Consider the following 15,854-nt stretch of genomic DNA (forward strand, 5'->3'; position numbering starts at 1 on the left):
ACAGTGGTAGAAGTTCACCAACCTATATGCCAGCTACTATTGTCAACCTATAGAAGGATCAACAAGAACCTTCATAAAACGACACCCATGTGGACAAAGTAGCCTCCAAAAGCACTCGCACCACAATAGTACTACCTAAATGAATTGAAATAGTGCTTACATGAGCAAATGGAGCTGGCACATCCATACCTTCGCTTGATCAAAGGTCTCACAGGCCTCCCTGTATCGATCACACCCACCCACATACATCTTAACTCCAGTATACGTGGTTTTCATGACCCATGGAGGATACACAAAATTGCATAAAATTCCCTTTTTCATGGGCTATATTAATTTGGCTACGAGCAGCTTCTGGACCAGCAAAGAGAAGGGCAGAGAGGATAGAGACCATAGCACAGAAGAAAGCGCGGCTGGACAGAGACAAAGACTTATGATGGAAGTAGTCAAGCCTTCGTAGAAGATGGAAGTGGCTGAAGCTTCCAAGAAAAAAACGGCACACACGCACATACATGCAAATCACCTCACAACACAGTTTTTCCCTCACAAGGAGTTCTAGTTATTTACAGTCAGCATAAAAATACAATTAGTGCCGATCTTGCACAGTTACCTGAGGGTGAGGCATTTGTGTGTGCGCGCGTGCGTGTCACAGAGAGAGAGAGAGAGAGAGAGAGAGAGAGAGAGAGAGAGAGAGAGAGAGAGAGAGAACCCCGCATAAGGACCGGGGGGGGGGGGGGGGGGGGGGCAGTTCAAGCCCAGGAATCAAACTAAAATACAAGCCTTGGATCTTGCATACATCAAGAGACTCCTGATAACGTCAGACATTGCCAATGAAAATGGGAGTCTCAAGGCCCGACAAGCACTTCTTTGAAACATTGAACCAGAACACCAAGGCTGCACGAGCATACACAACCCGTACCTCCTGCAGAACCAGAGTTCCATAAGTCCTTACAGCTTCTTTGCCTCCTTCAATCTTGGTTTCAATAACAGAAACTCCATTCTGTTGTAAAGTATAAGCACTAGGTACTGCATCTGCTGTGCTTACAATGGCGCATGACAGATGCTCCAATGGATGCTCTATACATCTAAGGGCACAACCCTCCACAAGTAAAGAGCCTTTTCTATGAAGCAAGCAGCTCCCTAGTTCTGCCATAATAGTGAGGTTGGCGACTCTGCTACTCGCTGAGAACTCCAAAGCACTGTAAGTAACAAAACATCATTGTTACACATAATCCAGAAAAACACAAAATAAACATTGCTAAAGAGAGATTTGAAAGACTACAGCGTAATAACTTTCCCAATTTTCTTGCCAAGATTCACAAAACACAAGAACCTTTGAAGAGTTCCTTGTCTTTGCACAAACCACCAGGATAACACATGCACCTAGAATTATCCCAGAAAAGCCCAGATTCATTTTCAAAAGATGAGTGCAAGTTATACAAGCATGCTAATCATCCACAGGACAAAATAACCATCAGCTCCATCACGCATGACATTGGCCGAATACTACGTAGTCAAAACTGCACAATCTACAACATCCCCACTGATGCAATGTAACAAGAAAAGTTTCGGGTTTTCTGTCATTTCGAAGCGTTTTGTTTTGTCAAACTGAACCTAGAAAGTGTGCGAGAGGGGCCTAAAACAGAAGGGGGTTAGGTATCAGAAGCTTGACATCTGGGGCTGATTTCCGTAAATTACGCTGGCTGCAATGTGGGACTGCTATACGGATTTCCGCGTTTTGTGCTGGCAGCCTTGGCATATTTCCAACGTGGGCTTTTGAGAGCACATACTTTTGGGAGTAGGTGCGTTTAAAACTGATGCTTTTGGGCTTTTAAAACTAATGCTTTTGGGCTCTCCTTTTGGGCATCCCTTGTAAGTTTATAGGTGCCCAGAGGGCCACTCTTCAAAGAGCATCTGGATGCAGAGTCTAATTCTAAATGAGTTATTGGATTTATAAGTGAGAGGGTTTTCTCGCTTGGAACACTAGGAAAAATAATTCTAAATGAATTATTCAAATTTAAAATGAAAGGGTTTTTCTCACTGGAGACATGCGAGTACAGAGTATTCCTAGTGCGTCATTCAAAGTAATGACGGGAGCACTGAGAACGGGAATATCTGTAAGGCCACCGAGAACGGGTACTTCTAATGAGTCACATTGGATGGGTGGTAGGGAGCATCGGAAAGAAGTATCCGACAAGCCGGGAATGGACATCTCTAATGCGTCATAGGATGGGTGACATAGAGCATCACGAAGGGGATTGTACCGTAAGTTCCGTAGGAAAAGACTAGGTGATGGGTATTCCTAATGCGTCACAAGGTGGGTGACGGGTGCATCAGAAAGGGAATATCCATAGTCAAGAGGAAATTCCGAACTGTGTTAGAATTGTGCACAAGGAAAAGCAAGCACTTGAATGAAGATGGGTTCAAAGGAAACTTTGAGGAAAAACGGATGCTTTCTGAGAAAGCGGGTTGCTTTTCGGAAAGCAGATGCTTTCCCGCAAGGAAGTCTAATGTCTGCATTGCAACTGTGCATGTGATTGCATCTAGGGACGCCTGGGAAGTGCTGTGAAAGCATTGTTTTTAACTTATAAGGTTTTATTGAGTTTTTGGACAGATTCAGACCATTTTTTAAGGTGACCGGTCGTCCACTTAATAAGTGGGCAACCTATGATTAAATAAAGCAATAAAAACCAGCCAACGATTTTTCTCTCTTTTTCTGAGAGAACAGCGCCAAAAAACCAAAAACAAAAAAAACAGATGCGATCTCTGCGTGAGTAGCCTGCGCTCAACTATTCGTGTCGTGGCCAGGAGCTATAAAAGAATCACATGCCCTCACTCAGAGGGGGAGATCAGTTTTTGCAAAAAGATGTTGCTGTAGATTCCATCCGCAAAGAAGACGTTGCCGGTGATGCCCATGGCTGCCCCAACTGTACCAGATGTCACCAGGACCCAGTGCGCAAGTTCCCTCGCGAACAAGTGCCTACGGAGCGTGTTTCCATCCCGCCAAGTTGCTGTTTTTTTCTGTTTTCAGCCCATAAACGTCGTAGACGGGGCTGATTTACGAGAAGGAACCCGAGAACACACTTCTTTTGTGTGTAGGATTGGAAGAGAGGATTTTCTATGTAGAGATCTCTTCCGGGAAATTGCTTTTCGAGATCCGAGTTACGTTTCGAGCGTAGAGACTTCGAAAGTTTGAGGTAACGATTTTCATGTTAGGATCTCTAAGTATTTGTTTGCAGGTGTACTTCCTCTTAGTGAGGGAGTAGGAGCAGAGGAAGGCATGAGCCTCTGCAAGAGAAAGTGCTCTGAGGAACTAGAGCCAGATCAGCCCAAGGGTCTCGTACCCAAGTTTGGGAAGTAGATCCACGGATCGGAGAGAGGTAGTCTCTCAAGTTGTGATCCGGAAGTTGGGATTCCCAAGTAAGGACTTCGTGTCCGGGAAAGGGGAGTTATTCTGCGAGACTCTAGGAACAAAGTCGGAAAAGAGTTGCAGGGATGCCATGCCCTAAGTCTGGAAGGTGGGATCCAGAGGCAAGAACCTTGTTTCTCGAGGATTTGGAATAAGGAACGGAAGTTCCTTGGAATAGGGTTTTGTGACAAAGGCAAACTTGGATAGCGAGCACGAAGAAAGAAGGGTAGCCTTGGAGCGTGAGCGTGAGCAAGCGCACTTGGCGGCCGAAGAAAGAAGGGTAGCGTGAGCGTGAGCGTGAGCGTGAGCGTGAGCGTGAGCGTGAGCGTGAGCGCTTGGCAGCCGAAGAAAGGCAACTATTGAGCTTGAGCGCGAGCAAGCACGCAAAGCCCAACGCATAGCGGCCGAAGACAGACAAGCGGCCTTGGAATTAGAACGTGAGGCGCAAAGAGACCAACACATGCAAGAGTTGGTCCTACAGGTACTCACCTCGAAGTCCAAGCCACTCAAGGACGCAAGCGAATCATCAAGTAGCACAAGTCGAGAAGCGGATTCCAACAGCCGTGTCCCTGAGAAGTTGACTTTCAGTGAGTATGACGGTAAGATGGATGCTAATGTTAGTCATTCTTGGTTGCATCAATTTAATGCTTACTTTGCGACAACTAAGAAAAAAGGGAATAGCAAAGTTTTGACAGCAGCCATGTATCTTGCCGGTGATGCCATTAATTGATATCACGCATGGCAAGAGGCACAGTTGACCGCGCACCTAGAGGAAGTCGAAGAAGGCGTGCCCCTTTCCTTCGATTGGGGCGACTTCCAAGACAAGCTTCAGGCGCGGTTTATTCCACCTCAGTACCTAGCCGGGTCTCAAGCAAAATGACATGCCAGTCATGTCTTTCTCTAACTGTGTTTTGCAGCTCTACACCCAATTATGTAAATCGGATGATGAGCGCAAAGAGGCATTCCTTTTCGAGTTGGACGAGTATATCAAGTTTGGTGTAGAAGTCTTCGACCCTCTTCGACCCCGTGGATCTCAACAAGGCGGTAGCAATTCAAGAGATGAAGCACAACAAAGGAAAGCCTAAGGAGAACAAGTCTTCTCACAGTACCTCTTTGACTCCTCAGAACCCACAAAACGGTAAGAACGGTAATTCTTCTAGCCAATCTTCCTCTACTCCTTCGAAAAGGAACTCTCAAAACGAATCTAAGGGTAAAGCTAAAGCACCTACTAAACCTATAAGCTAATCCCGGATGAAAAAGCCGCACAAGGAATTATAGGAGGATACGTAACAGCAGAAGAACAAGTCATTTATGCTAAGGAAGGTCGATGTTATCAATGTCACATCAAGGGTCACGTTAAGAAGGTTTGTCCTAAGACAGCACCACCTAAAGAACCCAAAGCACCGACAGCTACCATCAGCAATTTAATGAACCAATCTGAGTCTCCACGTGTTTTTGACACACACATTGATGAGTCTCTCTTTAAATGTTATGGTCATGTGAAGGGTCAACATTTTGTCATATTGTTTGATTCACGCAGTATGCATGATGTGATTGGTGACACTTGTAGAGAGAGCTCGTCTAGAGGTTAGCCAGACAACTCCTCTCGAGGTGTCGGACTTCGCTCCCGGTATGGACTCTCTGATTACACAAGAGTGCCTTGATGTGTTTTTCGCTGTTCAACAAGCAGCCTTCCGTAGAAAATTTGTCGTGTCTCCTCTCTCAGGATGTGATATGATTTTGGGCATTAGATGGTTTCGTGAGCATAACCCTCTCATTGATTGGGCGGACAATACTCTCACTCTAAATGCCAAAAGTGACTCTCCAATGATCATCCGTGGTGAGGGTCTGCATTCTTTGCCTCTCCTTTTTCATGTGCAAGCGAAGCGTGAATTACAAAGAGAAGCACAAGCGGCATTCATCTATGCCTCTCTAGTTACCAAAAGCATTCAAGCTCCAGACACTTATTCAGCTTTGTTTACCAAGTTTAAGCATCTCTTTTTGCAGGATGATCTTCCACCCCGTTATTCAGCTTTGTTTACCAAGTTTAAGCATCTCTTTTTGCAAGATGATCTTCCACCCCGTCTCCCTCCCGAGCGGCCGGAGGACCATCGCATCGAACTCATGGAAGGGGCACAGCCAGTCAGTAAGGCTTCCTACCATTTGAACAAGACTCAGTAAGAAGAGTTAGAGCGGCAAGTCAAGGAGTTGGTAGCCAGAGAATTCATACGTCCTAGTATAAGTCCTTTTGCTGCTCCTATCTTAGTTGTCCGCAAGAAGGATGGTTCGTCTCGTTTGTGTGTTGATTATAGGGCATTGAACAAGATGACCATCAAGAACAAGTTTCCGATGCCTCGCATCGAGTATATCCTCGATAGGCTCAATGAGGCAAAGGTTTTCAGTAAGGTAGATCTCAAAAGTGGATACCATCAGGTAAGGGTATTCAAAGGCGACATCTACAAGACCGCTTTTCGCACAGAGCGAGCCCAATGCGAGTATGTGGTCATGCCTTTTGGATTGACAGGTGCCGTATATACATTTAACCGTCTCATGGTAGGCCGTTTGTGTGTTCATCTTTTTTTATGATATTCTCATTTTTTATGCATAGTGGGAACAACATGAAAAGGATGTAGAAAGGGTATTAACCCGTTTGGATGAGTGTCAGCTAAACATTGCAGCTAAGAAATCTGAGTTTTTTCTCACTTAAGTTACTTATCTTGGTTATATCATTTCTGCAGAAGACATCAAGCTAGATCCCGCGAAGGTGGATGAAACCGGCCCGTAGGGCGGTAGGCGTTGGCTTTCACCCGAAATTCTTTACTTTATACACACACACAGAGCACTTTGCAAAGAGAACCTGCGACGGGAGTTAACACTTGAATACACACACGGCTCGGAAGCTAGAATGCTCCGAGCAGACGCCGACAACCTGTCGGCCCCAAAATTGGCGCCCCTTTCGGTATTTCTTTATTCTTTAGGAGGGTAAATTACAAGGTAAGGTCCTGGGAATCCTTCACGTGTATCCACCTAGATACCATTTGATTTGGCCAAATTTCGGCGACATAACAGCCCCAAAACTTGCGCGAAACCAATTCCCCTGCTGGAACTCGCTTGCACTGGCGTATACCCTCTGATTCCTGTCCAAAAACAGTAAATTCAGCCCTGTTTTCAGTAAAAACGCTGTATTTACTGGTTTTTGCCCTGTTTTCAGCCCCAAACAGTCCCCTAACTGTCCTCTGCCAGTGGGGCACGATTCCCAATGGTCCTGGCGTCCGTACGGCTGAAAAACAGTGAATTTACAGCGCATACACAGCGCTGATTTTGCACCTGTACGGTGAGGTTATGACCCTCACCAGTGCCTGCTTTGGAGCAGCAGTTAGCTACCCCTGTTCCTGCTCAAGGAGGCTCTTGCCTCAGCACAAAAGCATGAACCCACACAACTGTACATCAGTCAAATGAGTAGCCCTCTTGTGGGGCATCACATAACTGCACGTAGGGGAGAGAGAGAGCAGTGTGTAGTGTGCAGGGCATCACTCCTAGCACCACACTGTACATGAGAGGGAAAGGAAGCACTCCATAGCTCTTAACCTGTGACAAAAGCTGAAATGAGGCCTCTCCCAACATAAAAATCAGCGCCCATTTTTCAACAAGAGGAAAGTTCACGAAAATGTGACACTTGGCGCATTTTCAAGCATTTTCCCATTTCGGGTTCGCCGCTTTAAAATATCCCAACCGACGCGTCAGTTGACTTCGCGGCAGAGTTATAAAGTGTTCCCCTAGTCATACCGGAGGTAATGACGCGAACACATTTCACGGCCCAAAATAGCAGTTCCCTAAATTTTAGGAGATGCTTCCGTTGGGCTCCCACTGGTCTTCTGACCATCTATCCTCATTGGGACCGCATCCAAAAATGCAATGTGGCCCAACTGTCGCATACTTTTTGTTGGTAGTCCCACCTTGACTTTACGCCTTAATTGAGTTCACTTCCTGGTATCCACCAACTTGCTAAGTGCGACGGGGGGAACCTATATGATCTTGCTCTGAGCCTAAACATCCTCTTACCATACGAATTCCAGTGCCGACCACTTCCCGTCTGCGGGTGAATCTACCGTTCACATTGGCCATACAATGTCCGACCATTTGCTACTTCAAAAAGAGGGTCTCAAAACAAATAAAATAAACCCCATTGGAAAGAAACCAACAACCAAGGTTAGCAGTTGCCACATCTCTGTGACATGGTTAATAACTGCCACGTCCTCGTGACATACCCCCCTCTGGAAATCGCAAACGTCCTCGATTGCATACCATAAATACACGCCACTGATGATCTTGTGCTATTAACACTCTTTTATCATCGCATGTATGCGCAAGAAAGGTCGTAACATACATAGATACAAATGACTTAATGAGGCCTTCATACTTTTGCCATTTCCATCTATGGCACTGAATTCATATGTACATTTGATGTACTAGCTCTATCATTACCCCTCCTTTGCACACGTTGGGTTGGGGCATAAGTAGACTGTAACCCAAAGGCTTCAAGGTAAAGCTGCAATACATTTGGTGACTCTGACAGTTCATGCTCTTCCATCCACTTTGCATCCATAGGCGGATAGTTCTTGAACTTCACCAAATAGCGTCTTGCAACTTGTCCTTTAACTTTTCTGTCCTTATGTGCCAAAACTTGCTCAAGTACCAGGATCTCATCAAGTTCCTCAACTTCTGGTTCATCCTCAACTGGCATATCTTCTAGCACATCACCCACGAAGGGTCTTAGAAGACTCACGTGAAACGCATTATGAATCTTCCACGCATCAGGCAGTTTCAGCCTGTAAGCCACATCGCTGATCTTGTCAAGCACTTGAAAAGGCCCATAGTAACGCATGCTGAGCTTAGGAAACAGCCATTCCTTGTCCTTCATCTTCTTTAACCTTGCCTTTTCGAACCTTAGCAGAACCCAATCACCAGGTGATAGTAGCAATTCACGAAGGTGACGATGAGCAGCCTTTTTCTGTTTTGCCTGAGTCTTCTCCAAGGCAACTTTAATCTTCTTATACATCTCATCCATGTTCTCAACATATCGATCTGCCTCAAAGATCTTGTTCTTTGTGTGCAAAATGGGAGGAACTTTTTTGCCGCCTTCAACAATTTCAAAAGGTGCTTTGCCAGTAGACGAATGCACCGTATTATTGTACGCATACTCAAGCATAGGCAAATACTATTCCCACTTGCCCTTATTATCTGACACATAGCATTTCAGCAGATCTAAGACAGTAGAATTGGCCTCTTCTGACTGTCCATCAGTTTGTGGATGAAACGAAGACGAAAACTTGAGCGTAGTGCCCATGTTCTCAAACAATCCTCTCCAGAACAAACTGGTCATGCGAGGATCACGATCACTGATAATCGATTGTGGCATACCATGGTACTTAAACACATTGTACATGAACAAGCGTGCCATCTGATCAGATTTTATCTTCTTCCTGACAGGGATAAAATGGGTCTGCTTGCTGAACCTGCAGATAATGGTCCATATACCATCATTCCCTGTTGGCGTTCTTGGAAGATCAAAGATAAAGTCCATAGCAATGCTTTCCCATGGCTTATCCGGAATCGGCAGTGGTTGTAACAACCCTGGTGCCTTTTGCCTGTCAAACTTGACCTTTTGGCAAACTATGCATGCTCGCACGAAGGCATCCACATCTCTCCTCAAGGTAGGCCAATAGAAGAACGTCTCTACCGCTTTAACTGTCGCATCAATGCCACGATGCCCTACATACGGTGGGACATGACTCTCTTCCATGACCTTATGTCGCAGTGGCCTAGTGACACAAAGTCTGCCATGCATCATCATAAAACCATCTCTGAGGAGGTAGTGCTCGTGATGTTGCCCCTCTTGTAACTGTTCAAAGATCCTTGCAAAATCTTCATAAACAGTATATTGTTCCTTCATGTCATCTAACTCATGATGATAAGGAATTGACACAGCTGAAATTTGTGGCTTTCTTGAAAACGCATCAGCCACAACATTCTTCTTGCCTTCCACATGCATAATCTGGAAGTGGAACATGGAAAGAATGTTTGCCCATCGCATATGCTTTTCGGATAACTTTGACTGTGTCAAGAAGTATCGCAAGGTCTGATGGTCTGTTTGGACAACAAAATCAGCACCTAAGAGGTAGTGCTTCCAGCTAGAAAGCGCATGAATCACGACCAAGAGCTCTTTCTCATAGACTTGCATAGTCCTCTCTGGCCCTTGCAAAATTCGGCTTACATAGGCTACTACCCGTCCATCTTGCATTAGCACTGCTCCGATGCTACTGCCACACGCGTCACACTGGACCACAAATGACTTCCTTAGATCTGGCAAAACAATAACTGGATCTGAAGTCAACTTTTCCTTTAAGAGACTAAAAGCTGAAATCTCTTTTTGGGTCCATCTGAAAGTGACCTCTTTCTTTTGCAATGCGTGAAGAGGCGATGCTATCTCTGCAAAATTTCTGATAAACCTTCTATAGTAGGAACACAATCCCAAGAAGCTTCTGACATCGTGCACAGTCTTCAAGTCTGGCCATGTCTTGATAGCTTCGACCTTTGCGGGATCCATTCTAACACCATCCTTTGAGACTATGTGGCCCAGAAAGTGGATCTCTTCGAGGAAGAATTCACTTTTCTTAGGATTGACAAATAACCTGTGACTGCGCAGCTCTTCGAACACAATAGTCAAGTGACGCCTATGCTCCTCTTCATTCTTCGAATACACTATCATGTCATCGAAGAACGTTCCAACAAACTGTTGATGCGAGCGGAAAATCCGGTCCATCATTCTGTTGAACGTAGCAGGAGCATTTGTTAGCCCAAACGGCATCACTAGAAACTCATAAAGACCAAATGTCGTTCTAAACGCAGTCTTGTGCACATCCTCTGGCCTTATACGAATCTGATGGTACCCACTCTTAAGGTCTATCCTGCTGAAAATTGCAGCACCCTCTAAACGATCGAGAATATCATCAATGCGAGGAATAGGGAACCTATTCTTGATGGTATTCTTATTCAACGCACGGTAATCAATACACATGCGCCATGAGCCATCCTTCTTCTGCACTAGGAGCATTGGGGAGCAAAAGGGTGAAGAACTAGGCTGAATCAGCCCCTTCTCTAATAACTCCTCAACCTGGCCCATAATCTCTTTCTGCTGCGCCGCACTAACCCTGTAGGGAGGTCTATTTGGTGGGCTACACCCTGGCACCAAATCGATCCGATGGTCCTCAGGTCTCTCTCGCGGCAATTGTGACGGTAATGAATCAGAAAAACAGTCACTAAACTTTTACAAAAATGTTGACCTTTCTTTATCTAACACAGATAAATTTGACTGATCACTATCTGAGACATCACGTGCAAAAATCAAGTACACAGAAAGATGATTCTTTATTACAGAAGTGATAGCAGAAGCAGATACAATAGGGACTGACTCTCCTTTAAGCTTAACATCCAAGATGTGAGTTTTGCCCCTATGCTGTACAGTGATCTTTTTGTTGTAGGCATCCAAGACTCCATGCACTCGGAACATCCACGGGATCCCCAACAAGGCGTCACAACCTTCCAGCGGCATGATGTAAAACTCTTCAGTGTCCACATACGACTGAATATGCAGACGCAGTTTTCCAATGATGGGAGTAACACACTCTGAGTGGCCAGGACATGCCAACCCTGCCTCTGCGGTGTACCCCATCTCTTCAGCTCTGATGCCCAGCTTCATAGCTAACTTTGGTGAGATAAAGTTGGCTTTGGCACCTCGATCAAAGAAGATGAGTGCCGTCTAATCCCTAACTTTACCCCATGCCCTGCATAACTCACTGGCATCTGTGCTGGGCCTGTCACCCACCATGTCTGGCACTAAACCTGCCGTGGGTTTAGGCTTCTTGCCTTTCTGGTCTTCTTTATCCTCTGAGTCAGCTGGCCTTTTCCTTTGTGGACAATTGATAGAAATATGACCAGGCTGCTCGCATATAAAGCATTTGTTCTCAGCCATTAGGACCTTCTTTTCCTAGAGCGACTTGCGCACAAAAGGCTTCCTTTTCTGTTTCTTTGCCAACGCTCCAAAAGTCCCAGCTGAATCCTTGTCCTTGGTGGCCTGTTCTGACCCCTGTGACGCATCAGCAGTCGTTTTCACAAAGGGCTTCTTCGCTGAATTTTTCTTTTGCTGCCCTCCTTTGTCACTGCTCGGAAATCCACTGTCCTCTCCTTTCAACAAGGCAAGACCAGTGTTCACAACTTCCATAAGCTGAGTAAGGGTAGCCACTCTGTTCTTTGTACAGTAATCGCGAAGCCCTTTAGGCAGCCCACAACAATACTTCTCTATCTGCTCTGTCAATGGCACAAATCTGTAGGAGGTCACTGAGAGTAATGCTTTACAAAACCTCCTATTGTACTCCAGCAAGCTCTTGCACGAAGCTGCCGTAAGCTGGTGCCAATCTGTCAGGACATCGGCTTCAAATTCATTTGATAGCCAAGCAGATGCAAACATTTGCTTGAAGTAAACCCAAGTGGCGGGTGCCTGTCCTTGCATTAACAATGTCGTCCACCATGTAAGCGCATTGTCCTTTAAGAAAGTGGCAGCTTTCCTGACCTTCGAGGCCTCTATAAAATTCCCTCCCGCATAAGCTGTATCAAACTGCTGGAGGAAAGTGAGTGCCTTTGTCTTATCCTCGAAACCACTGAAGGTACTGAACTTTACCGCTGCACCACCTTCTTTGTAAGCCTTCGGCTTCTCTAGTGCCCCCAAGTTGTCATACGGGATGGTCTGCAACATGGGCACTGTACTAGGCATGATCGGCACGTGTTGGCCATTTGCGTCAGAGTTGCGATATCTAGCTGCTGTCCAGAAAAACCAGCCATGCCAAAATGACCCTGTGGCACCCCAAACTGACCCTGGTTGCAGTGGAAACCTTGCTGCATGCCGATAGTACCATACATGGGGTTTGGCATGATGCCTTGCATACCCCCGAACACTGTTCCTGGCATGTACGGCTGACTTCCAGACGCATAACAAGCCATACTTTGGAACACTGATCCACCCCCGAAATACCCAGGATGTACCGTGGGTGGTGGAAAAACTGAGTGCATAGCCTGGTATCCAGCTCCCTACCCATTCAAGACAGCATGCTGGCTCTGAAAGGTGGCGGGCTGAACTGGCATAACCTATGGAATAGGCATTCTAGCCACCTGTTCAAGCACGGGAGGAACCTGCTTTGGAGCCCCCGACTCCGCAACATGCGAGTGTTCCCTTTCCTCCTGCGCCTCATGAAGTACCTGGGCTTGAGCTTCAACAAGCTCCGTACGCGGCGTAGGTTGCCTATTTTGCTGTTGCACTGGTGACGCTTGCAAGAATTCCATAAACCTCGGATTCTGCACCAGCTGCGAAAAGACATTCAACGCGGCAACTAATTGAGTCTTAAACTCATCATCCTCAAGTTGCCCTGTCATAAAGCCCTGTACTACTGGAGGGACATTCACGTTGACAGGAGGTACAGTTTGACGTGGCCGTGAGCTCTCGCCAATCTCAAAAACCATAGGAATCTCCTGCCTGTCCTTTAGAGAGGAACCCTCTTCCATAATTCCCTTCCCCTTGTCGGCCGTAGTGTAATCCCCGCGTTCTTGCACTGTGTGTCTTTACCCTCAACAATCAAGGCTCACTCTTTGAGGAAAAAGTGATTGAGGTCCCGGCAACGGAACCATGAAACCGGCCCGTAGGGCGGTAGGTGTTGGCTTTTACCCGAAATTCTTTACTTTATACACACACATAGAGCACTTTGCAAAGAGAACCTGCGACGGGAGTTAACACTTGAATACACACACGGCTCGGAAGCTAGAATGCTCCGAGCAGACGCCGACAACCTGTAGGCCCCAAAATTGGCGCCCCTTTCGATATTTCTTTATTCTTTAGGAGGGTAAATTACAAGGTAAGGTCCTGGGAATCCTTCACGTGTATCCACCTAGATACCATTTGATTTGGCCAAATTTCGGCAGCATAACAACCCCAAAACTTGCGCGAAACCAATTCCCCTGCTGGAACTCGCTTGCACTGGCGTATACCCTCTGATTCCTGTCCAAAAACAGTAAATTCAGCACGCTGTATTTACTGGTTTTTGCCCTGTTTTCAGCCCCAAACAGTCCCCTAACTGTCCTCTGCCAGTGGGGCACGATTCCCAATGGTCCTGGCGTCCGTACGGCTAAAAAACAGTGAATTTACAGCGCATACACAGCGCTGATTTTGCACCTGTACGGTGAGGTTATGACCCTCACCAGTGCCTGCTTTGGCGCAGCAGTTAGCTACCCCTGTTCCTGCTCAAGGAGGCTCTTGCCTCAGCACAAAAGCATGAACCCACACAACTGTACATCAGTCAAATGAGTAGCCCTCTTGTGGGGCATCACATAACTGCACGTAGGGGAGAGAGAGAGCAATGTGTAGTGTGCAGGGCATCACTCCTAGCACCACACTGTACATGAGAGGGAAAGGAAGCACTCCATAACTCTTAACCTGTGACAAAAGCTGAAATGAGGCCTCTCCCAGCATAAAAATCAGCGCCCATTTTTCAGCAAGAGGAAAGTTCACGAAAATGTGACACTTGGCGCATTTTCAAGCATTTTCCCGTTTCGGGTTTGCCGCTTAAAAATATCCCAACCGACGCGTCAGTTGACTTCGCGGCAGAGTTATAAAGTGTTCCCCTAGTCATACCGGAGGTAATGACGCGAACACATTTCACGGCCCAAAATAGCAGTTCCCTAAATTTTAGGAGATGCTTGCGTTGGGCTCCCACTGGTCTTCTGACCATCTATCCTCATTGGGACCGCATCCAAAAATGCAATGTGGCCCAATTGTCGCATACTTTTTGTTGGTAGTCCCACCTTGACTTTACGCCTTAATTGAGTTCACTTCCTAGTATCCACCAACTTGCTAAGTGCGACGGGGGGAACCTATATGATCTTGCTCTGAGCCTAGACATCCTCTTACCATACGAATTCCAGTGCCGACCACTTCCCGTCTGCGGGTGAATCTACCGTTCACATTGGCCATACAATGTCCGACCGTTTGCTACTTCAAAAAGAGGGTCTCAAAACAAATAAAATAAACCCCATTGGAAAGAAACCAACAACCAAGGTTAGCAGTTGCCACATCTCTGTGACATGGTTAATAACTGCCACGTCCTCGTGACAGTGGAACGGGTACCTAATTGGGATTTGCCCAAAACTGCATATGATGTGCGCTCTTTTCTTGGTTTATATCAAGCATATAGTTCGCACATAGAGAATTTTCCACGCATTGCCGCACCCATGACTACTGTTTTGAAAGGGGTAAAGACTCGCCGACAACGCGTGGATTTGCCCGAGGTAGCCATTAAGGCTTTCGCAGCTCTCAAGAGTACGGTGACAAAAACGTTGTGTCTCATCCTTGCCTCTTGGGATGATCCCTTTGAGATATGGACGGATGCGAGCAATGTCACCATAGGTGCTGTGCTTAGCAGCATGGCCGTCCAATTGCATTCCTTAGCCGCAAGCTAAATAGTGCAGAAAAGAACTAATCAGTTTATGAAAAAGAACTTCTCTCTGTCATTCACTCTCTCAAGCATTGGAAGCATTTTCTGTATGGTAGAGAGTTCACAGTTCGCACAAATCACCAAGCCCCCAAGTGGCTCCAGTTTATGCCTAGTGCGCATTGGAGTGATCGCCAAGCACGGTGGTCACAATTTTTTGAGCAATTTGGAGGTTTGATTGAGTTTGTGTCTGGTAAAGCTAACCCTATTGTAGATGTGTCACAAAGTGATGACGTTGCTGCCCGCTCTGCAAAAACCCTAACCCTAATTCTGTCCTAACCCTAACCCTTAAAAAATCTGAAACCCTAATTTTGCTGAAACCCTAACCCTAAAATCAGAAAACCCTAATTCTGCCCTAACCCTAACCCTGAACCTTGCTGACGTGACAATTGACACGTGGCAGTTGTACGGATCTCCGTGATTTGCGGCGGATTTTCCAAGAAAAAGCACCAGCGGCAGTTTCTGCTTTTGTTGTACGCAATGGGAAGAGAGACGAGCTTTATGCTTTATTTATTAAGCAATAGAGATGATGATGATGTATTTACGTCCTCGGGGGGCCAAAATGACCCATGGGACCCAAAATCTCATATATGAGACTCCCCCCTTCCCGTGTGAAGGAGGGGACGTGTCATGATTCTGTGGTGATTTTGTTTGTGAGTGTGGTGTGATGTTCTAGCACATTGGCAAGATAGATGTCTAGTGCTACTGGAGAGTGATGTGTTCTTGAGAGAAGCTCCTCAAATGTAGTACATCCTTGAATAAGTTGGGGAAAGTCGACCCGAACGTGTGTATATGCTGGACATTCAAGGGTTACATGTGCCTCATTTTCCAATGATATCAAGTTGCATTGAGTG

At 46.1% G+C, this 15,854-nt stretch overlaps 1 protein-coding gene across 1 annotated transcript in view; it reads right to left on the bottom strand.

Annotated features, from left to right (window-relative positions):
- Positions 1 to 749: 749 nt before the first annotated feature.
- The window catches only part of SKIP5 (SKP1/ASK-interacting protein 5), a 59,985-nt gene continuing 44,880 nt past the window's right edge, over positions 750 to 15,854 (bottom strand). Inside the window, exon 5 of the mRNA XM_086525481.1 lies at positions 750 to 1,196. Coding sequence (XP_086381607.1) covers positions 815 to 1,196 — 382 coding nt within the window. The 3' untranslated portion in view covers positions 750 to 814. The remainder of the gene's footprint in view (positions 1,197 to 15,854) is intronic.

The sequence above is a fragment of the Adiantum capillus-veneris genome, chromosome 12 (genome assembly GCF_014529385.1).
Source record: "Adiantum capillus-veneris isolate H3 chromosome 12, ASM1452938v2, whole genome shotgun sequence".
Taxonomy (NCBI): domain Eukaryota; kingdom Viridiplantae; phylum Streptophyta; class Polypodiopsida; order Polypodiales; family Pteridaceae; genus Adiantum; species Adiantum capillus-veneris.